General features: G+C 37.5%; 1 protein-coding gene across 7 annotated transcripts in view; it reads left to right on the top strand.

Moving 5' to 3' along the window:
• The window catches only part of LOC143171886 (zinc finger protein 532), a 51,334-nt gene that overhangs the window by 5,653 nt on the left and 20,662 nt on the right, over positions 1–25,019 (top strand). For 6 of the 7 annotated variants that reach the window (XM_076361048.1, XM_076361047.1, XM_076361042.1 and 3 more), the window contains 3 exons: positions 9,089–11,448; positions 17,788–17,969; positions 20,530–20,706. In XM_076361048.1, coding sequence (XP_076217163.1) covers positions 9,109–11,448; positions 17,788–17,969; positions 20,530–20,706 — 2,699 coding nt within the window. In that variant the 5' untranslated portion in view covers positions 9,089–9,108. Of the gene's footprint in view, positions 1–2,888; positions 2,988–9,088; positions 11,449–17,787; positions 17,970–20,529; positions 20,707–25,019 lie in introns of all 7 variants that reach the window. The other variant, XM_076361049.1, reaches the window with a different exon arrangement.

Below are 25,019 nucleotides of genomic sequence, written 5' to 3'. Positions count from 1 at the left end.
AAGAACTGTCTTTACTTAATGATACCTATTGCAGGGGAAAAGGGCTCATCTTTTAACAGGTCAGGTAAGAAGGATCCATAATCAGATGCAGGATATAGTAGAAAAGAGGACAAAGACAATTCCCCACTCTTTTATAATCAGTTATAGGGTTGGATATGTTTTGAAAACAGTGGTAACATGCTTACAGTTGTAAAACAACTCGGGCTCCTTTTGGGGATATATCACTTGTGGGTTTGACGTGGCTTGGTAATCCATAATTGCAAAACTCAGCTAAGTGAAAAGCACAAATAGCACTTTGCCATACCTCACATTAAAGACTGAATAAGAGACTACTCTGCAGAGATCTTGTATTCCTAAGGCTCTAAACCTGAATCCATGGGCAAACCGATTGGAAAAAGTTTTGCCTGTATGAATTAACAGCAAACAAGGCAAGATAAATTCTCAAGTTTTAGTCTGGCTGCAACTGCATCTGCATTCTGTGCGTGGAGATAAGTATCATCCTCCTGGCCTCTGGGGACTCCCAAATTATTTTGTTTACCAGGAAAAGACAATGTGCATGCACATGCACTGTAGGTCTGTCTCTATGCCAGGTTATAGCAATACACCATGAACATCATGCAAGTGCCATTCAATATCTTTGTGATTTTTTCCATAATTTCCATTTTCTGCTATCCCAAATGTAGTTTGCTACCATTGCTTTCATTCTTGGTGTATGTGATTTTGAACTTCCAAAATTTGTATGGAAGACACTCCTGAATTGAAAAGTTAAAAATATTGTAAACAATGACAACCAAACTGCACTTTTATTCAAATCAGCAGAATACATTGGTAATGCATTGACTTTGGTGGTTTTATTGCTTGTTTGTTTTCAGCATTTGCTAGTTTAAAACAACTTTTGCAGCCAGTGTGTGAATTAACAGGCTTCTGCGGTATTCTAGAACTAGATGAATAAAAGTGGAATGGAGGAATGGGTTAGTTAATTTTTTATTGTTTTGTAAATAGTTTAGCAGTTATTCTAAAACAATATTGTCTTTTGTGTGTAATACTGAACAATATTTTGGATTAATAGTTGGGAAAGGCTGGCATTCAAGTTTTTTTTCCTCCTTACGGCATCCAGATTTGTTTATAGCATCTTAATTGTACAGCTCACGTGAAAGTAGATTAAAGTCAAATGTGAACCGGTACCGTCTGCTGTGGAAACAGGCCGCAGAGACAGCATTGTAAATCACAACCACTAGCTGAGCTTTGTGTAGCTTCTTACCCTGTCCCAATTCCAAAATGTTCTGCCTGACCATGGTGTGAGCTGGGATTGTGCTCTGGATCAGCAGCATATGGGCAGTGATTTGATAAGCTTCCATAGCTTGCTTCCATTTGATGGTGCACTCTGAAAATGCATTTAGATATCGTTATAAGTGGGTGGTAAGGCAAGTGAATGTGAGTAGGTCTGAATGCTAATTAATGTTTTAAATACTTTTTACTGTGAGGGTGATGAAACGCTGGAACCTGTTGCCTTGAGAGGTTTTGGGGTCTCCATCTTTGGAAATACTCAAAACCTGACTGGGCAACGTCCTGAGGGTCCTGCTATAGCTGTCCCTGCTTTGAGCAGAGAAGTTGGAGTTCCAGAGGTCCCTTTCAACCTCAGCTATCCTGAGATTCTGTGAAATGCCTGTTGAAAACTTTTTTGGGTTAGTAAAGAATAAATGTTGAAATTCTTCTGAAACCATCAACAGCAAGGTTACTGCATTGAGTAAAAAAAACCTTAAAATTTTAATACTTGAAATACTGGGCTAATACTTACCCTCCAAAGCTTTTTTGAGGGGGCGGAAGGAGGAAGAAAATTGGTAGAATGTTCTCTTAGAAAACCAGAAGTGCAAATACAGATTTCTCTTACTCATTGAGGCTCGCGCATGGAGACAAATTGGATTATCCTTTTTTTTTTTTTTTGAATGCAGATAGATAACGGTGTATAATGTTGAAATATGAGATTGCTTGGTATAAATTTTAACTGTAAAACACCCCATACTTCATAAAGATGTTTATATAAGGACTGGCATGACCTTACTGATACTATGGATGGTAAATGAGACCTTTATCCTAAGAAATCAAAGTGCTGCCTGTTATGGAAGATATATTTCTGGAAGCAGGAATCTGTCTGAGTTTTGCAACAGTAACAAGTCATGGGACCTTTGATAAGCGAAAAGCAACCTGTATTTTATGTGAATATGATAGGCATTGCTGATTGTGGTTAAAGTGGCCTCTTGCATATCCTACTTGCCTGCTGAGTATTTAAAACCACACCAAGTTGTGATTTGAGATGTGGTTCTCATTTCCTGAAGAAGGTTTGGTGGTTGAATTAGCATATTGCTTTTGTCTTTCTTTCAGATACTTAGCTTTCAAAGTAAATAATCGGAAGTGTTAGTCAGTCATAATTGCTAATATATGTTTAATAACTAATGAACTGCTCACAATCTGTGTATTAGGCTGGCATGTTTGCCTAATGTTAGGATATATATTACTGTAATTCTGTAATTCTGATTGAATCACTTAAGTCTTCTCTACCAGATGAAATTTCTTGGCATAACACAGAAATTAAAAAGAAAAAAAAAAAAAAGCTTTTATGGTGGTTAGGCTCGTATTACTCCCTGTGTAGGCATTTTGTTCCAGAATGAGCATGATGTTATTTAGGCATCATTACTCATGTTTAGAAGTGGAGTAATTATACCAGATTATCAGAATTTTGTTCTGGAATGGTGTGTCTAACTGAGAATTTATACCAGTCTAACTATAACAGAATAGTTATTATATATGGTTATACCAGAAGTATGCTTCCAGAATCAAGACATTACCATGTGCTAGACACTGAAAAGTGGTGTCTCTTGTTTTCACAGTACTGAAAAGAACACTGATTTTCTCTGAAGAACATACAAAAGAAAAGGTCTCTGCCCTAAAGAGTGAACAGTCCACAACTGTACATAGTACAAATGGAGGTAAAAACTGTAGGAAGAGTTTAGGGCACGTAAAAGAATGTAGTCACAAGAACATGAATTCCATAGGTAGATGAAAATTAAAGTTGGGTTTTTTCCTGTTTCCTTAAATAATAAACAGACTTGCTGCTGAGGGAAGCTTAAGTTGAATAGTTGTTTGAACAAAAGCATGGAGTTACATATTGTAAGTATAGACAATTATGTGGGATTTGAAGGCCAAGGGTAGGAATTTAAATTTAATACGGTAGAAAAGACAGGGCTAGTACAGACAGTTAAAGCAATTGCATAGAGTCACCAGACTTGTGGTTGACCAATGAAGATTTGGATTAGCAGGAAGGTGAGTGTCAAGGAGGAAGAGTTGGTCAGTTCTTCAAAGGTTAATGGTGAAATAAAAGAATAAAAATTGAGCATGTGAGACCATGCTTGTGATCCAGAAACGATAGTTAGAAGCCTTCATGCATAGAGAATATTAATTGGAAAAGTATTGGAAAGGGAGGAGGATTATTTGTCATTGCTAGGCCTGGAAAGCTTGAAGTTGTTCTTGTACCTGACAGACAAAAATCAGAGTTTTGAGCAGTTTGGAGATATGACCTGTCTGGGAGCTGCCTGATGATTCTTGTCTTCATTAGGCTGTTGAACTTCCCCCAAACGAGTCTGGTTTGAGTTTTGCAATTGCTTAGCTTTGCACCAAAAAGTACTTTTTAATTTCAGCAGCAATTTATAGGCAGCTTGGTCTTGTGGAGAATATGTGCCCCGTCTGCAGCTGTCCTAAAGCCCAAGCTAAAAGATAAATCATATTTAGAAAGTGAGAAAAAAATGTTTTCTTCTGTGTGTTTGTCTGCTCCCCCCCCACCTTGGCAGAGTACATGAAAGGGTAGGTTTGTCTGGTTTTCCTCATATGGCTAGAGTCCCTCCACCTGGAACAGGTATAGATACAGGGCTTGAGGAGGAGTGACAAAAATTCCATGTAGTAAAACAAAACTGCCTTTATTAATCCCTCAGAAGCACCTATTTACTCAAATATGTCATTGCATATTTGAGCCTTCCTCACATCTACACAAATAGTTGCTGTAAGAAAGCAGTATTTCAAAATGGTCCCTGGAATCCCTGATAATAGGGCAGAAGCTCCTGGATGCACTACATCTTGTAGATATTTTCCCCTTTTTCTGGAGATCAGCCTTTTAAAATCTTTGAATACATCCTTAGGCTTTCCATCTTAACAGCCAGGATATGAAGGCCCCAAAAGGTTTACAAGAATTTAACTATTTCTCATGGGTGTAGCATCAAATTCTTGTCCTGCTTGCTTCTTCCACTGTCAGTAGAGAGTTCTCATGGACTGGTTCTTGTTTTGACATAATTAGCCAAGTGAGTGCTTCACTGGAATGTGTTATCAGATGAACTGGAGTAAAAAGGCTAACTGGGAAAAGTAAGATAGTGGAACAGTCAAGGGGTATCTTCCTTTGGCTAAAACCTGTGCCATTTTCTTCATGCTGTTCATAGGAAGCACTTATTTCAGGAGTTACATTTCCAAAGAAAGAAAAATGTAGAAAGTCATGCACACATGCTTGGAACAAAGCATGAACAAAACAGTCTTGGTTTATCCTCCAGAACTTAATTCGCACCTTATGTTTCATTAAGATATTGATGCACACATAGGGGTGGATGTTGGCACCAAAGAGATTAATGGAAATCATGAAGTAAGTATATTCAGAGTCTGCGATCTTAAGTCTTTAAGACTAATTGATATCTTCCCAGAAGTCCTATCACCCACCATCAAAAAAACAGAACCCAGAAGCATTGCACCTCACTGCTCCGTGGCTCTCTAGCTGTGTAATTCCTATTGGCCATATCCAGAATTTTCTTCCTTTTTACTTACTTTTATCATTGAATAATCAGTAAGCAAAGTAATGCTTGAATTTTTAAAGAAACTGATTTTCTTTAATAACTTTTTTCAAGTAATTCAAGCACCTTAAAGGTTGCAAATCTTACAACAAAAGTGATAGGCTTTTCCTGGCATTCTCCTGGTAAACATCAGCAGACAACCAGGTCGAGGGGCAGGAAATGGAACTAGTCCACGGGAAGGAAAAGGAATGTTACAAAGGGAGACTGTCATCTGAAAATTAAATAGCACTTTGGACAGAGTCAGTAAATCTAAAAACTAACTCTTTATGTGAGTACCCACAAAATTAGGGGTGTTTAATTTATTGTATCATCTATCCATTGTTCTTCGTACTATATGCTTCAAGTTAACATTCCTCTGTTGAGGTGAATTTTGTTTCTATTATTTAGAAACTAAAAATGAAAAAAACCTCTATTTCAGACAGATTTTTGAGGAGGTGGGAGTCTTGCAGGTTGTTTCTTTAAATACGGTTTTGTTTGTTTAGTCTGAGGAATGTATCCTTGATTACAGTCCTTGTGGACTGTTTCTCAGTTCAGTTCTGAAGATCGTCTTAATGTCAGCCCTCTGATGCTAGGTTTTTACACTTTTGTGTGTCTCTTTGGAGACACTGAGCTTTGCTCTCAGCACTTTAAAAGCAGTTCTCAAAGAAATTCCAGTTCCTGGAAAATCACGATTTCCTAGGGAACCAGGAACTTGCCTCATTTCCTGTTCTGAAGTATTTAGAGGCATCATGTTGGCCCAGAGAAGGAATAGACTAACAGCTTGTCTGGCAGCCAAGGTGTCAGTTGATTTTGATCTTGGATAAAAGGCGGAGTTTTATCCTTAAGGGAAGGAGTTACTGAAAGATTTTCAGAGGGGAAAAAAGGGAGGAATGCGGCTTCAGAGTCCTGGCAGTTGTGGTAGAAACGTAGTTTATATACTGAATCTTAAAATGGTATACTAGAATAGTGAGGAAGAGATGAATAAAATGTCCAGGTTACAACTTTGCTTACTTGTTTATCAAGACTGGCCATGTCTTTTGTCCCTTTTTGTTTAACTTAGATTGCTTTAAAAGTTTGAAGAATGAGAGAGATTCTTCATAAGGGCAGTAGTAATTCTGGGTCCCCCACATAGAAGAAAGCATTCCATACTCATGCTCTGGTAGACCATGGGAGTTGTTCCTTCTGCATACACTTGACAGACAGTTGCAACTATATGCAGTGTGCTCTCTATGGATAAATTTATGATCTTAGCTCTGCAAACCTCTGAATTCTTCTGAGGTATTTTCCTGTTTTGGAATTAGCCTAACCAAGTTTCTCAGTAAAGGACAAATGTATCTCCTCTGCTACGCAGTTTTGCTCTTAAACGTACTTGCATAAAATACTGTGTAAGTGGGCCCTTACTTAATTCATTGCTATTGGTAAATGTTAATTAAACTCCAGTATATGTAATTAGAGGAAGTTTTAGACTAGGAAGACTTTCTAGTTCTTTTTGAGTGTATATAATAACTGTAAAAAGACACCTGTGGACAGATGTACAGAGTGCAAATAATTAGTATCTCGAATCATGAAAAACTGTGTCAATTAAGGGTTGGTTTGTGTGGTTTTACATGGATTTGATATGGTTTGGTCTCTGGAATCTTTTCCATTTAATTCTTATAAGAACTTTCTTTGTAATTTTGATATTATGTGTGTATGTATTTTTGTATTTATTAGATAACTGCCTTTGTAATTGTGGCCCTTTCACGGGATCTTGAAATCCTTCAGGCAGAGGGTAGACTAAAATCCAGGCCTGCAGAACTGTGCATAAGTTTGATAATCATCTTGCTTTGGTATAGGAAGGTGTCTACTGCTACATGTGCTGAACATGATGGGTTAGCTTCTGAATATACTGCGAGAGAGTTGAGCTGTGCTGGTTACTTGTCTAGTCTCTTCTTAAATCTTTATGTTCATTTTATCCCAATTACTAGTTTTAAATGCACGAGGGCTAGAAACTTGCTTTTGAATAAGTGGATTTTAAAATTTTATAATTAAACAAATAGTAAAACCAGGATTGCCAGCATTATGAAACAATCTTACGTCTGATAAGTATGGATCATAACCCTATGCTTTACGACAGTAGTGAAGTCTTGATAATGAGCATTTACCATGATAGGCTACTATATATTGTCCATTAAGTAAAGGAATTATGAGTTAATTAAGAGAGTAAATTCATCAGTTGCAATGGTATACTCATATTTTCTAGAGAATCACATGCTGAGTTCTGCAGAAGGACTTGGTGTAATGAAAAGGAGTTAATAAGTTAGGCAAAGCAACAAAACCATTAAGTGGACCGTGTAAACAATTTTCAAAACTATTACATATAGTTTGAAGGTATTATATGAAATGTCTGTGTATTCCAGTATCCTTGAGAAATTTTCCTCAGTTGCCTTTCTTAGAGTCCATAATGACTTCCAGGTAGCCAGTGTTGATGAATACGTAAGTCTTAGATTTTTATCAAGCAAAGGGATTACGCCATTTTAATAAACTGCATCTTTCTCAGGAACAGTTAGAGTGCTGCCTGTGTTGATAATGATATACATAAAAATATGTATTTAAACATATATGTATTTTGATTAGTTTTTCTTAGCATTGTTACAGCTGAATTCAACAGTCAGCAAGTAGTTTCTCTCCATAGCTCAAGATAATGACCTAAGAGGAGGAGGAAGTGAGCTATTGAAGTTGTAGGATGCACCTCCATTGGCAAGTGGCTTACAACAGACCTTCTGCCATGGGGCATGTAGCTTCTTGCTTACCTGAGGTAATATGAGGAGTTTGGAGAGCACTGTTGCAGTTAGTCATACTGTGGTTCTCTGGTGGCCTATGTTAATTGATACTGGAGACAGAACATTGAGCTATATAATAAGAATGTTTTCCAGTCCTTTAGTGCTGTTATAAAGGCAGGAGGACAGACAGGATGCTTCCTAAATGGGCACTTTCTAACAATAACACTTATTTGGTTAAGTATCTTTTCACATTGAATACTGGCTTTGGCCTGATAATTACTGAACAATGAAAGTATGTTAAAAACAGCTCTGTCACAACAATACAAATCATACCTGTGCATGGTTATGAAAGAGAATGAAAAAGTATCTGTGCTTTCTGTAACTGATTTCTTTTGATCTCTACAAGTGATTCCCCTGCACACGTCTGCATATTATTGAAACGTCTGTGGAAAAAGGCAAATGTCATAGTAGGATTTAAATCTAAAAGTATACTCAAAGTTAGTTTTTCTTTTTACACAGCATTTGTAAAGTTTTAGTTTTGAGTTACCTGTTTGGTTTGGGAATTGGAAGGAAAAAAACCAACAATAGAGGCCAGTGGTGAACAAAAAAATCAGGATCTGGAAAATGTTACCTGTGAGGGGAGTTGGTTAGCCTAAAAAGGAGAAGATTGAAGGGAGATAATGGTCTTAGGGTAAAGTGCTGTTGCAAAGAGGATGGGTGAATAGAACCACATGTAGTTCATTCAGATTGCATCAAGAAAGATTCAGATTATGCAGTAGGAAACATACAACAGTGAAAATTGTGAATGACTGGAATAAATTACTTTGGAGGTTGTAGAATCTCTGTTATGGGAGGTCTTTAAAGTAAGTGAGACACCTGTCAGGAGTGGTGTAGATACAGCAGATCCTTCATTAGAGTTGCCGAAAAAACTCATTGTGAACATTGGGAGACACTTATTCCATAATTCTTATAAAGCAATTTAATTTATAGAAAACAGTGCAACAGTCTTAAAGTGTTAGTAGAAACACATTTGTAACCATCTTCAAGAAGGTTCATCAGGTTGGTAATGCAAATGTCAAGGAAAATCTAGACTTAGGAGGAGTTGTAAGTGCCTCACGTTATTTTCATGAAAGTCTAGGTATCTTGCTGTAATCATAGTGTATGTGGGAGAGAATAGGAGGGGAGTGTAGGAGAGGGGACAGGAAGAAAGTCACTGAAGAGAAATTTGTGCCTAGAATGAAATGAGTAGGTTACAGTCTGTGAAGTTGATGGATTACTATAGCTCTTGGTGCAGTAATTTGACTGTACACTTGCGCTGTAACACTGTTCTGTGATGTATAATTTCTGAAAATATTACTTCAGAAGTGAAATAACACCTTCTTGAACATATGCTTATTTTGTGTAAGACTGTGCTATTAGAGCTTAAAATACTGAAATGGTGACTTTCTGCTTATTTTACAGATTTGCTTACAATCAAATACATGACCATGGGGGATATGAAGACCCCAGATTTCGATGACCTTCTTGCAGCCTTTGACATACCAGACATGGTTGATCCAAAAGCAGCTATTGAATCTGGACATGATGACCATGAAAGCCACATAAAACAAAATGCTCACACAGATGAAGATTCTCATACCCCGTCATCATCTGATGTTGGTGTGAGTGTCATTGTGAAAAATGTGCGTACTATTGATTCTTCCGAAGGAGTGGACAAGGATGGCCACCATTCCACAGGCAATGGCTTGCATAACGGCTTTCTAACGTCATCAGCTCTTGATAGTTACAGTAAAGATGAAGGGAAGTCACTTAAAGATGATGGGTCAGCTTCTGAGACTACACTGAAGGATTCAGCTTTCAACCAGTTTAGCCCAATATCAAGTGCTGAAGAATTTGATGATGATGAAAAAATTGAGGTAGATGACCCTCCAGATAAAGAGGAGATGCGTGCAAATTTCAGAGCAAATGTCTTGGCAGGATCTGTATCTCAGCAGGAATATGACAAACTAAAGGCACTTGGAGGGGAGAACTTGATTAAATCTGGAATCCCAGTTTCAAGTAGTATAGATAAAAATAAAGTTGCTAAACGAGAGACAGAGACAAACTCCATGAATTTAAGTGTCTATGAGCCTTTTAAAGCTCGAAAAACAGAGGACAAATTGCTAAAAGACAATTCTGAGCAGCTTCTTGAAAACAGGGTACTTGATGGAAAACTGAGTACTGAAAAAAGTGAAACAAATCTTGCCAGCATTTCACAGTCCAAAGCAAAGTCATCAGCAAAGCTTTCTTCATGCATTGCTGCAATTGCAGCACTGAGTGCTAAAAAGGCAGCTACAGACACCAGTAAAGATTTACAGTCTAATTCAGGAGAATCTTCTCCATTACCAAAAGACATGAGTGAAAGTCCCCGGGCTATTGAAAAATCACCTGAATCTCAGAGTCTCATTGATGGTGCTAAAAAGCCATCTATCAAACCACCCGATAGTCCCAGAAGTGTATCAAGCGAAAACAGTAGCAAAGGGTCTCCATCTTCTCCTGCAGGGTCAACACCAGCAATTCCTAAAGTTCGCATAAAAACCATCAAGACTTCTTCTGGGGAGATCAAGAGAACTGTTACTAGAGTGTTGCCAGAAGTTGATTTGGACTCTGGTAAAAAGCCAGAGCAGACTGCTTCTATGGTAACTTCCATGACATCTCTCCTGTCCTCACCAACTTCTGCTGCTGTTCTTTCCTCTCCTCCTAGAGCTCCTCTCCAGTCCACAGTTGTCACCAATGCAGTTGCATCTGCGGAACTTGCACCAAAACAGGTCACAATCAAACCCGTGGCTACTGCCTTTCTCCCTGTTTCAGCAGTTAAAACAGCAGGTTCACAAGTTATTAATTTGAAGCTTGCTAACAATACTACAGTGAAAGCCACTGTAATATCTGCTGCTTCAGTGCAGAGTGCCAGTAGCGCCATTATAAAGGCTGCCAATGCTATACAACAGCAGACTGTTGTGGTGCCAGCATCAAGCCTTGCCAGTGCTAAACTTGTGCCAAAGACAGTTCATCTTGCCAACCTTAATCTTCTGCCTCAAGGTGCTCAAACCACCTCTGAACTCCGCCAAGTGCTAACGAAACCTCAGCAACAAATAAAGCAGGCAATAATTTCTGCAGCAGCCTCACAGCCTTCTAAAAAAGTATCTCGAGTCCAGGTGGTGTCATCTCTACAAAGTTCTGTAGTGGAAGCATTCAATAAGGTGCTGAGTAGTGTCAATCCTGTACCAGTTTACATCCCAAACCTTAGTCCCCCTGCCAATGCCGGAATATCATTACCAACACGAGGTTACAAGTGTTTGGAGTGTGGCGACTCATTTGCTCTTGAGAAGAGCCTGACCCAGCATTATGACAGGAGGAGTGTGCGAATTGAAGTGACATGTAATCATTGTACAAAGAATTTAGTTTTCTACAATAAATGCAGTCTTCTTTCCCATGCTCGTGGACACAAGGAAAAAGGAGTTGTAATGCAGTGTTCACACCTGATTTTAAAACCAGTCCCAGCAGATCAAATGATAGCATCTCCTTCAAGCAATACTGCTACATCTATGCTTCAAAGCCCTGTGGGAGTTGGCACGCATACTGTAACAAAGATACAGTCTGGCATAACTGGGACAGTAATATCAGCCCCAGCAAGTACACCTGTCATTCCAGCTATGCCACTAGATGAAGATCCATCGAAACTCTGTAGACATAGTCTAAAGTGTTTGGAGTGTAATGAAGTTTTCCAAGATGAGACATCTCTTGCAACTCATTTCCAGCAGGCTGCAGACACAAGTGGACAAGTAGAGTATCATATGTTTAAATTCCAATGTTTCATCTATAAGCCTAGGAGACTTTGGATATGTTTTTACTTTCATTTAGCTGTTAATTATCTGAACCTCCATGATTAAAAGTATAAATGAAAACCACAAAAAATCTTGCAAGCCCTTACATAGTGAATGTCAACATTTTTTAAATAAGAGTTTACTTAGAATTTTTTTAGGCCCTGAAGTCTGAAATTTACACTGTATATTTTTACTAAAATTTAGCATTAGCGTTCTTACAGCTGAACATTATAATACCGAAATTAATAATGGTCTTTACTAAGAATTTTTAATGATTCTGTGCTTTGGAATTTGAGTATCCTGTGGAATCCACTTAATTGGCACCCTCATTAACAGCCCACCTATTCAATCTGAATGATACGTTTAAGTGATACATTCTTGATTTGTCTTCAGTTTTTATTATTTTCATATAGCACCGTAAGTGAGCTAGGCATTCCTCTTACCTACAGTGACTCTAGGCAATGAATTAATGGCACACTGATTCTGTTGACAGGATACGCATGCTGTTTTCTTCAGGTCTTTCTTAAACAGAAGTGAAAAGTGATGTTCACTAGCATGCATTTCTTGCTGTGTGACCATTTGTTTATTTGTGTTGGTTTTCCTTTCCTCTTACGATTGCTAATGAGTTAAACTTACAAACCATTTTAAAATTCTTTACTAATGTATGTGGCCTAACCTGAAAGAAACACATCATTCAATAAAAGTTAATATTAATCAGTGTGCGATGTATTTTATAATCCTATAAGAGTTAAGATCGTTAATTAAATGATATAGTTGGATTTCTGTTGGGGCGTGCCAATTAAAAGGGATTCTGGTGTGTTTCAAAGCATTCAGTTTAGCTTGGCGTTGCAGCTTCTTGCTATGTGGGAAGCTGAAAACCTGCAAACATGCTCAGACTGATCAAGACAGGAATGCCCCAGAATATTCCTGGGAATTGCACAGCAATGTGCAGGATAAAGGTTTTCAAGTTCTGCAGTTAGGAAAAAATCCACTAGTCATAGAAGTGCAGACAGGTTCCTGTCAGAATCTATTTACTAAACTTAAGACCTATTCTGTGGCCATGAAGCAGTTACACTGTGCCCACCACTACAAATAGTAATGTAAAGAGATTTGAATGTGGAAATTATCTTGACTATATGGATTATGTGGCTCTGCCTCAGCTCCTACTTTACTAACTGGCTAGCGGACTTAGGCTGAAATTGCCTGGATTCACAGTGAAATGCCATGTGAGTGAATTTCTGTTTGTAAGATGCTACAGATGTGCCTACCTAAAGCGAGTTTATTTAAGCTTTTTGTCAGAAAGAAGTTAGCAGAATGTATTCCGTCCTTAGATCTTGCTTCAGTTTTGAAAAGTATCTAATGGTTGACCATGAGTATATTCTGCACCAGCTCTTGAGTTATTTAATACTCAGTAATTGTTTTTTAGCTAACTCCTTTTCTGGTGCTTATTGGTGTTAGATTTATCTTTTTTTCCATAATAGGTCCATTAGTTATCATTTGGTATGATAAGATCCAGTAGTCCTTGTGAAAACCCTGTTGTTCTTGATACTATAAAATCAAGCAATTAAGAAGGCACCAAGATAAAGCAAGTGGATGAGAGACAGGCAAATATACTGAGAATAGGTTGGGAGGATGAGGTAAGGATAAAATGAAACAAATAGAGAAGAACAAAGATAAAAAAGTGATGTACTTGCTTTCTGTGGGGGCCTTTTTTTGTATGGACAGGTAAACTAAACAGATTGGTAGAAACACCTTTTGCCCTTTCCTGCTACCTCTGTCTGGTGCTTTTGCCCTGTTGCTGCCAAGTTTGCTCTCTATGCATGTCCTGTTAGATACTGTTTACCCTGGTGATTTACTACGGGAAAGCAACTGAGATCATAGAATGTCAAAATATTACTGCAGTTAGGTGGAAAGATAAGTATGGGTACACAGATACTGCTGTTCAGGGAGGAAAGCTCATGAAGCTACAGAAAACAGTCAGCATTGCCTACTGCCTATCAATGTTGTTTGTGTCTTTTGTTGGAAACTTGCTCTCTTTTAAGAGCTGATGTATGAAAAAGGCCTTAATACCCACTTACCGGGCCATGGATTTCCAGGTTTAAAAAAAAAAAAAAACAGCCTTGTTGCTGCAAAGCACTGGAGGAAAAGAAGCTATTTTCATGTTGTTCCATTTTAAAAGAACACTCTTAATAAACGTAGTTTTAAATGTTCTTTGTTGAAATATCCTCTTAAAAATTAATTAAATATTTTTCTTAGTCCTTTTCATATATCAAGCAGCAGTTTTCAATTCTGTGCTGGTTTTTTTATGTTGCATTTTATTACACACTGTAGTGTTGTAGCTATACTGAAATGCCCAGCATGAAAACTGTTTTAACTGAACAGTTGCTTTAGTGAGAGCAATACGTCCTGCTTTCTTTTTGTTATATTTTTGTCCATTTTTTCTTCCAAGCATTGCTGCAAGGGTAGTGTTTGCTGAAGAAAGACTCTGTATACGCATTTATTAATAAACATTTTAACACTTTTTCATTATACGTTACCCCTTGAAAAGCTTGGACAAGAAATACTCTGACTTCTGTTTTCCTTCTTAGTGCTTGGCACTGGCTTTTTTGTTGCAAAACTACCATTATTTTGGGGGGAAGGAGACAGGAAAGTTAGATGAAATTGGTATTTTAACTTTGGAAGGAAGGAAGAAAGAAAGAATAAAAATAAACATTGGGACTTTGCAAACAACTAATAGGAAAATAGTTATTATTTGCAGCTTACCATTCTTTCTAGTGCCCACCTAATTGCTCTTGAAATGGAAATTGTATACTGTTTTATGTTTTCTATGAGTCTAAGCAGTAAGTAGCTGTTACTTCTTGTTCTTCTTAAACTCCTGTTACGAAGGTAGAATATTTCTTTTAAAATAAACAATAGTAAAACATCCCTAGCAATTAAAAGATGTTCCCTGTAAAGTTGTTACCTTTCTGTAATATTTTACTTCCATTAATATTCCTGTTAAAGGGAATGGGACCACTCACTGACAGGTTTCCTGGCTGAGTGAAACCCTCATGTATTTACTGGGGAAAAAAAAAGTAGCAAACCTGGGCTAATTAATGTTAATGGTCGTCTTATTTACAGATATAAGTGTATAGCTTCCGTGGAAACTACATAGCTCATTTCCCTTCATACTCATAGTTCTTGTATATCTTTTATTTTCCACCTCCACCATTTTTTCTTCTAACCCTTTTTTTTCTGAAACTTTGACTTTAAATGCAGGCAGGTGATGATTTTCACAAACTGTGTTTTATTTTGGTATGGGTTGGAATGAGAGAACTGGAAGTTAATACCACGTTAAGCCCAAAATAAAATGGTAAGCAAACATGCTGAATTTCAGAATTTCACAGTAGATTCTTCTTGTTCTACTGTAATCAGTTACAATTAAACATTTTACTGTACTCATCAAAATAGCAAACCAGTGGCCTTAATGAATAGCATTATTGGCATTTTGTGTCAGTCTGAGTTACTAGCATTACAGATGAATCTTGCAGGCTGCTTGTTGCAAAATCAGAGATACTCCCTTAGTTGGGTTTGGAATGTTGTATGGCTCTTCCGTGGCATAGCATCCCGGTTTCCTTTTGTAGTGCTGCAGACAAAAGGCTTTGGAAGGACTGTGAAAACCCCATATGTTTCTATTACTGAAATAAGAAGTTCTGTTTTGCTGTTTTCTTACGTAATCCAATAATACTCCAGATTATCCAGTATTATGTTGCTGCTTATTAATACATAAATGGTAAAAGATAGATTTTAGGAATGGTACTGAAGCCAAGTAAATGTGGCAAGCACATTCTAAGTAGAGTTGTGGTTAGTCAGGATTTGGCCTTTAAGCCTGAGCTGAAGACAAAGTTAACATCCCAAACCAGTTCTGTTCAGTGTGGGAGGGCATGAGTCGGTGGTTCTGGCCATAGCTGTTTGGTCAACTGGGGACAAATATTTGGCATTTCAAAGTGAGTATTTATATGCGTCTGAACACAATTTCAGACTTACTGTGTCACAAAGGCTCTAATCAGGCTGATAGTTCCAAATCCCCGCATATAGTTAACCTCAGGTAAAGCCTTCCGCAAGGGTAGTAAATGTATCTATGCTATCTACTAATCTTGGCTGGCAGTAGTGCTAATATTGAACCTGAATTTGAGTAACGGTAGATTTTCTTTGCTTAACTTCCTCTATTTTAATGTTTTGCATTTCACCATCTTGCTGTCCTCGGGACATTTGAGAACTATGTTTGGATGGAGACTGTGTTGAAACATAGCAGGCCACAATGTTCACAAAGTAAACATTAAAAGTGAACCATATGAAAATACACTTCTTGCTTCTGTGTGTGTGACCACAAGATGTTTCATGTTAACATTTCTACTTAAAATTACTGTTTTTAAAAAAAGAATCGAGTCAAAGTATTTGCATGCACCCTCAAAAAAAGCATTTAGATTAAGCTATTTTGTAAAAAGAATAAAAATGGAGTGTACAGATTGTAATACAAAAATATACTTGTTCTTAGAATATCAGTAATATTGTAAAAATGCTAAGGCAGTTAAGAAGTTACTTTAGACCTTGATATTAAACAGTGTTCTATTTGAAAAAAAAAATCCTTTTTTGCAGTGACTATAAAGACTTTTTCCTTCCGTCTTTGGAGTTAGTGTGTGTCTCCTGTTGATTAAACGGGCACAGGTTATTTTTTTTACTGGTATAGTTGCCAATACTAGTAAGTCAGACTCCTATGAAAGCTATTTGTAACACTGTACTATTTCTTCTACAATGGTAGCTTTGATTCTGCTATTATATGATCTGGATATTACTGGTTTTTAGAAGAGATTTGAAGGAGAGTTGCCTAAATTGGAAGAAGGGGGTGACTTTTTGTGAAGCACCTGTCTTTTAGTAAGAAACTATTATTTCTTAATTATTTATTTCAGGATTTCTTCATACATGGCTTAGTAAATAATTTATAATGCAGCTCTGGAGATCTTGTTTTGTTCTGTGTTCTTGAAAAATGTACACATCGATACATCTGCAAGACTCTTATGGATAACATTTCTAAAAATATGCAAATCTCATGTTAAAAAAATACCCATGTCATGAAGGAGTCTTGGTTTTGTTTTTGAATCTTCATAAGTCACTGGTGAGATTCATAAGTCCCAAGTCATAAGAAATAATAATTTGAAAAGCCTTACAAAGCAAAGTCTTATGAAATGAAGTTGAGTTAAAGTCCTGTTCTGCAAAGACTTGTATTTGTGCTTGACTTTGAGACCATGAGAGTTTCTGTTGAAGTCAGTGAAGCAGCTTCCATGATCAAAGTTAAACAGAAGCATAGCTCCATACAGGATGTCAGCTATCTGCCTAGAGATTTGAGAGATGTATTATTATAAATGAAACATTTTCTGGAATGCTTTCACAGGTTTGGCTCTTTGTGCCCTCCAGTGATGGAAAGCAACTGTGAGCAAAAGTGAAGCCTGTTTACAGCTGGGTTGCATCATTTGCATTTCATCCCAAAAATGGCACAAAGCACCCAAAGAATTTCAGTGTTTCTGATTTGGCATATGGTCAACATGTAGTTGAAGATTTTTTTTAATTATTTTTGTGTAACAAAATACTAGAATTAGTTTAGTAAGTTACTCCTGCATGTAGAAAGATTGCCCTGCAAAGAAAAGCTTTGTAAATATTTTATATATCTCTAGTTTTCATTCAGATGCACCGTATGTTGATAGAATGCCGATGTTGTATTCTAGCCTGAGAAATATATTTTGAAATTATCTGTGCACTTTCTGCCTGATAATATTCTATTTTATTGGTATTATGGATATTACCATAAGAATTCATCAGGAGCAAGGATCAAAGAAAACGAAGATAGCATATTTGCTGTTTTGGGGTTTTTTTTTACTTTATGTGGTGCACTGAGTTAAAACCATAAGGTTTGATTCTCAAGTTGTACTTAGGCCCCTTGCACTATTAAGGTAATCTTGTGAGGCACCTACGTAAAATTTATATAAACCAACATGCATCTCCCATGGTCAGTGGTATATGAAAGAGCTTTGTTGTGTCAGAATGGCCCGGAATGCCAATATGTCTGGTTGCCAGTATCTGCCAGCTCTGTCCTACAAGATTTGTCAGTAGGGCCTGCATTTAGTACTTGACTACTTCTTTTGGTTCACATCACAGTCATAACATTTAATTTTTTGTTTGATATATTACAATGTTTGACACAAGACGTTATGTATAGCTGAACCAAACCTTTTGTTTCATCTATTTTGGTTTATCGTTTAGAAGACATGCAATATCTGCCAGATGCTGCTTCCTAACCAGTGCAGTTTTGCATCACACCAGAGAATTCATCAGCATAAATCTCCATACACGTGTCCTGAATGTGGAGCAATCTGCAGATCTGTCCACTTCCAGACTCATGTCACTAAGAACTGCCTGCATTATACCCGAAGAGTTGGTTTTCGGTCAGTATAATGATTACTTTTGTTGTCAATTTATGTATAATTTATGCTTTTAAAAGTAATTTTCCATTTTCATAAGCATTGTTTGTAGAATACAGCTTCATGGGTTTAATGTTGTCATGGCAACAATGCTATTAGTACTACAAATTTTGGAATAAATACCACATTAGGATTCTGCTTTGTTTTAGGCATCCGCTTTTGTATGTTATAAATCAGCATATTAGCTAATCTCATCCAGCCATAAAATGTCAGATTCAGGACTTCACGGTTTATAAGGTCTAGAGAATTCAGATGTATTTTCTTAATTTCAGGTTCTTAAAAAAACCTTCTGAGTTTTTTCAAAACACTGGATTTTAGATTGTTCTCTCTGGTAGAACAGTCATTTTCAGTATTTACTGCCAGAATTTATTATTGGGATGCTGATGGGCATACTGCACCTATCCGGTTGCTCTCTTTTCTGTGGGAGGTCAAGATTCCTCAGCTTTACATTGCTTGAAAATTACCTTTCTCATTCAAACAGCCTGGTCTTTTGGTTCTTCTTTGTTGCTCTTCAGTTTCCCTTTAATTCTTATGTTTCCGTGTAACGGCAACTCACTGAGAAAATGGGGATCAGAGGCATTTCATGGCAATGTTAAGTTTTGAAAGGCTTGAAAAATTGTTTTGTCTTAGAATTTTACTCACACTGAATGGCAGGCAGCACAGCAAGAAATCAGAAGAGCAACCCGTACAGCCGAGCTTTGCTCAGCACTCCTAAAACATTTCCACTTCACCCTGTCAGACTGGAGATGTGTGATTTAAAATCTTACCAGTAGGCAGCTTCTTCCCCCTTAAGGTCCCACAAGTTCATTTGCTAGGATGGCTGTGAAATCTTCCACTAAAGGAAGAAAGCATTTTTACTGCATCAAACCAGCTGCTGTGGCAATCTGTTTTCAGACTGAATCCATGGCCTGACACAACTCTCAGCTCTTCACGTTTCTTTGGGTTCTTCTCTTTTATTCTTTTCTCCCAAGCAGTAGTCTGTCTTGTCCTACATTTCTTACATCTGCTACCTCCACTCTACTTTCCTTCCCTCTAGTCTGTGTCTCTTGGGTTTGTACATGGAATCATCTTCAGGGACTCCGGCGTGTACCAGTAACACCAGAAGATTCATAAATCCTTCACTATGAATCTAAACTAAAGTTACTAAACTTTTCAAGATGTATCATAAACATCTCATGTCACACTAAGTCAGAATTTCTGTATATGGTGAGACTAAACCAAAAATACCTAGGCAAAGAAAAGCAATATCTGGGAAAGTTACTGTCTTCCTTCTTAGACTCCTCAGCATCTCCTTATCACCATGGTGCATTCACTTGAGGAACAGCATAACCAGTCTTGCCTTTCCAAAGGACCTCTGTGAGGGAGTTCAGTTTGATTTCAGCGATTTAGGCTAGTTGTCTGAACTAAATCAGCTGAAAATTTCAACCTTAAGTTTAATTGCATCCTTCCAAGTTGAAAACAAGAAAGCTGTTATAGCAGTCCAAGAAAGGAAGGCTTGGTCCTTAAGAACTGTTTTAATATACAATGGTGGATGCTGAGGATCATTTATTATGTTGCATCACTAGAGAATAAAGTCCAGATAGGATGGGATGGGGAGGCAAGAGATGCAACCCAAAAATTTGGAAGGGTAGAGGCTTTCTATGTTTAAATTATAAAACTCACTGTAAAATACTAGTCAATAAGAAATGTGTTCATTTGACAGGTTATTTTGTAATTTCTTATTGCAATATGTTCTTGGACTTACTTGGTAGCATTTAGTACTGGAGATGTATGGCACTAAAACGGACCATTGTGTATGGAAATTCTTATGTACTAATATTCAATTTTTTAATCATTTTATTTTAGAATAGATGCGGGAAGGTCACAAATTTTCGACACAGCAGAAGTATGTTTTTGAAAAATATTTTCAGAATTCCAATCTGATAGATTGATCTGATTGTAGAGATTTGGTTTAGTTGTCTTGAGTTTAAATTACTCTTTTTTTTTTTAAATCCAAGTGCTGATTTGATTACATGTACAGAAAATCATTAACAGTATGTCTTCATTAAATCTAAACAAGGGAAATGGTGGAAATGTTTTCCTTACTGGTTTTCCATTTTGGTGGTAGTTTCTAAATTGCTGTGGCGTACCTTGTACAATCCACTGCATGTGATAAAAATGCATTTTGTAAAATCTCTTTACAAATTTGCAGAGGTTTTAAGCATTCTTTTTACAATCAATAGAATATTCCTCTGTTGACCCTTCTATCTGTTTTGTTGTAATGCCATAAAAACATGTTCTGACTTCATATCTCTTAGATTTTCAAATTAAATTTGGGAAATTTCTTTTTTCTTACTTTCTGATATGCAAATGTCTGTTTATGTTGATTCTTACTGGGTTGTTTAAATTGACAGAATAACGTAGTTTTATCCGGTTGTATATATATGTTTATCTCTTGCACTTGCTTGAAAATCAGTGTTGATTCCATTTCTTTCAGTACTGCTTTGGGCTACGCTGAACTGACTCTTTTCCACTCTTTTTGCAGCTGCGTGCATTGCAATGTTGTATACTCTGATGTGGCGGCACTCAAGTCTCATATTCAAGGTTCTCACTGTGAAGTCTTTTACAAGTGTCCTATCTGTCCCATGGCATTTAAATCTGCTCCCAGCACACACTCCCATGCCTATACACAACACCCGGGTATCAAGATAGGCGAACCAAAGTAAGCAAAATTAACCTTCTACTGCACTTGCCTGCATTTTAATATGTGCATTGTGAAATTGCATTCTGTCCTGTGCTTACAATCTTAAAAGTCACGTACTGTACAACCAACAGTTTGTCATCCTGTTGGTAACGTGTGGCGTTTGTGTAATGTTTTCATGAGTTTTTAGCTGGCAATTTATTTGGCAAAGGTTAAATTTCCATTAACATAGCAATAGCAGTTCTTTAAACACTGCGTGCTACAAGAGAGTAATACAGTAATTACAAAAATTATTCGGACAGGCAGCTAGTGTGTTGCTCGTTCTTATTTTTTGCTTAGCTCATCTGCATTTTTACTGTGAATTAAGATAATGTGATTCCAAAAAGAACTGCTAAGACTCATCAGGGCTTATGCAGTGATTCTCGTAACATCTGGTTGAAAAGGTAGGAAAAAGCAATTTTATTTTTTTTCTATTACATGCTCATGGATAGTCATCTGGGAGAATTCGGAAAATTGGTTCTTTCAGTGCATCAGTTCACAGGGGTCAGGGTGTGTACTTGTGAGAGATGGTTTTAGAAGTGGCAGTTGTCTCTGGCCTGACCTCGGGCAATTCTCATGGGCTACAGCTGCCTGCGGTACCCTGTTCTTTTGGTCAGGCAGCCGCTCACTTGTTGGGGCGGTGTTTTTCCTGTAGGATCTGTTCTCCTCTTTTTGTCTACTAGATTTTTCTTTATGAAAGCCGTAGGTTTTGGGAGTGGTGAGCTAGGTTTTTGCTTCCCTGAGACGGTCATGTCTCAAGGAGAGCAATTCCAGTGTGTTATTGAGAGGTGCCAGCCTTTAAATCATTTCCAGCCTTGCCCCTCCAAATCAATAGGTGCATTTATAGAGCTGTTTATATAAGCTTTTTTCTGATAAATAGTCTCTTTCTTCTGGATTAAATCAGAACTGATTCTGTTCTGTAGCTAGGAAAGTTGGGCATAAATAACTATTTATTTTACTGATGATGGTAACACAGGGCACAATTAGGAACTCGGCTTCAGGATCTTTGTTTTAAAGATGTTGAACATTCAAGGCCTCCGCTGAAGCCAATGGGAGCTGCAGGTGCCGATGCATGTGAAAGTCAGGCTTCAAATCTCATCGGTCTTAGCCTGATGCCTTCTCATTGCAGGCCTTTTTCTTCTGTCTTCTTTCTCCTCTGTTGGTACGAGTGCAGTATTGAGAGTAAATACGCAAGTATTTAACTCCATGTTGTTTCTCTGGAGTGCACAGAGCACACTAGTACATTTTAACAACTTGCAGACTCAGGAAAATAGAAGGCAGATGAGAGAAACAAGGTACCATGTAGCGTAATAACCAGATTTCAGAAGAATTTGTTTTATCACTGTTTCTTCTACCATATTAACAGGAGATTTATTCTTTAGGGTGTTTAAACCTACATTAAAGCAAAATGGCAACAAACTTACTGTGTCTGATACCAAATTAACACATTTCCACCCAGTGACAAATGATACCTTGTTTTAATTCAGGATGGTATCTTCAGTGAGAGGCTTTGAAATACCAACATTTAATGTAAAACTTGTTTCCGATTCCCATAATTTTCATTAGAGAAAACCAAAAGATTAAGAGCACCATTTGTGTAAGATACTTCACATATGAAAACTGCAGAAGACTTCTTGAATTGTGCTTGGATCTGCTGAACTGTTTCTGATCAACTTCGTGAATTAAGTATTTTGCATTAGTTTTCCTTCCATATAGATGTGCTTATAATTGTATTCTTTTATGAATTTATTTTGATTATGAAAAGACTAAAATAAAATTTTATGAAGTACTATTGTATTTTAATAAATCATATAATTCATAGTTGAGTGCTCCTCTTAAGAAGTGGTGTTTTCTTTAAATTTGCCAGTTTTAATCCAAATGCTGTCTTAAATGCATGCAGAGTGACTAGTAAGATTTTCCCAGTCTTCGCAGGTTTGGAGTTCTTTGCTTCCATTTCACAAGCATTTGTAGGTAATACGGTGTTGACACCAACACTCAAGATGTTCGCATTGACCATTTAATAAGGCCTATTTCAAGCTATCAGGACCTGTGGTTTTCCTCTACCTGTGGTACAATTAACTACATGTATTTCTGCTACTCAGTAGCAATTTAAAAAGGAAATGTTTTTGTTGTTTAAATTAGTTGGTTTCTGAGGATATTGCTCATATATCTTGGTCAAGTTGACATCAAATGTTTGTGACATTGCTCAAATTCTGGTTTATCTGCTGTAATGTTCTGTGTTAAAATCACAGAACAGCCCAGTTTGGAAGGGACCTCAAAAGATCATCAGGTCCAGCCTTTCATGGGAAAGGGAGCTGAGCTGAGCTGAGATTATATAGCACCCTGTCCAACTGCATCTCGAAAGTCTCCAGCAATGGGGACTCCACCACATCCCTGGGGAGGTTGTTCCAGTGAATGATTGTTCTCACTGTAAAAAATTTCTTTCTTGTATCAAGATGAAACCTCTCCTGGTGCAACCTGTATCCGTTGCCTCTTGTCTTCTCCATGTGGCTCCTAGTGAAGAGAAGACCCTTTGTCCTCTTTGTAGCTGCCCTTTAAGTACTGGAGCACTGTGATGAGGTCCCCCTGAGCCTTCTCCAGGGAGAAGAGACCCAACTCCTTCAGTCTTTCCTCATAGGGCAGGTTTTCCAGCCCTTTGATCATCTTCATGGCCCTCCTTTGGACCCTCTCCAGTCTGTCCATGTCTTTCTTGAGTTGTGGGGACCAGAACTGGACACGGTGGTCCAGGTGTGGCCTGACCAGCGCTGAGTAGAGCTGACAGGCACTGTTGTATTTGAGGACATATATTCACATTTGACCAATCTGCTGCTGCTGGTTTATCTGTATTGTATTACCTAGCATCTACATTGCATATGTCTGGTGTACACTTCGAAAGCTTAACAAATCCATTATTGAAAAGAAGGAATGTAATATAGTCATATAACACCATAGATATGATTACCTAAGTTCAGTTAAATTTTTGTTCTTCTGAAGTAAAAATTTTAAAATGAAAAGAAGGGTACGGTAGCCTTCTGTGTTTGGAAATGTGAAGCTTTTGAGTTTTCATTGAGTATATAAAAGGTGTCTGACACTTGAATGTGAGTTTCAAACCTCACCTGGTAGGCAGATGTTGTTGAACTCTACATGGCCATGGAGCCTGGCTTCTAGCTGTTCCTCTGGGCGTCACAGAGGTGCAGCCGAAAATAAGGCCCAGTGTGTCAGCACATCAGGGTGGCTGGGGAAGACTTATTACTTCTGTCCTGTAAGTGGGCTGAGGCCAGTCCGGTCCTGAGGGACTCTTTACTGGTTCACACTTTTTGTTTACAGGAATTGGGCTCACTGGGTAAATGGCTGTGTGCCTCTGGCATTTACTGGAACTGTGTGATTTACAATTACATTACAAATGGTTGTTTCAGAACAGATACAGTAAACTATTTGGTGTATGAAAAATGAAGTTTATGTGCAGTGATTCTCAGTGGGATGAAATTAGATTATTTTAACATAGGGAAATGGATGGCTGTCTTCTCTTTCAACTTTGTGAAGCTCTCTCCTGTAGTATACCTAAGATGCTACACGGGTTTTATGGGAAACCAAAGCTTATATGTGATTTTCTTTTTTCAGTAAACAGTGTAACTTCATAGAAACGGCACTAAGATATTTTTCATGGCTGATCTCTTTTTGGATATTGGAGAAATTCTTGCTTATCAAGCCAGATTATGGATATATACTGTACTATTGGTACAAAGTATATTATCCCACAAGTACCATTTTTTCAGAGAAAAAAAAATATGGGAGGGAGAAATACCATATGCTGGTGCAGAAGCTTTCAAAACGCTAAACATCCTTTATGTGACATGAAAGTATTTTCCAGTGAGATAACATCTATATTTATTATAAGATAATATGTGAATTTGTTAACCTGATTTTTGAAAAGTGAAAAAGTGCATGTACCATGCCTATTTTGGTGTGTACTGTGGGGCAGGAGCAGTTACTGAGTCACCACCCCGGTGGTGTGATTGCAGTTGAACTCCTTGCCTTACTCAAGTGTCTTGTTGAATTGAGGTGGTTGTAAATTATGTCCTGACTAAGCATAACTGCCTTTAAGCTTTGGACAGGGTTTTAAGCTGTTACATGTTAAATACTGACTACTTCAATTATAGAACAAACCAGCATACTCAGTTGCATGTGTTTAGGATTGAAAATCATGCTTTTGAATGTGACTGAAAGAAATACTCGAAGTGGGTATAGTCACAACCCATACTATTAGGTATGTTGGTATGAATTTAACCAAGTAC

This window comes from Aptenodytes patagonicus, chromosome W (genome assembly GCF_965638725.1).
Source record: "Aptenodytes patagonicus chromosome W, bAptPat1.pri.cur, whole genome shotgun sequence".
Taxonomy (NCBI): Eukaryota; Metazoa; Chordata; class Aves; order Sphenisciformes; family Spheniscidae; genus Aptenodytes; species Aptenodytes patagonicus.
Note: the sequence above shows the minus strand (reverse complement) of the source record. Positions and strands in the feature narration are given on the sequence as shown.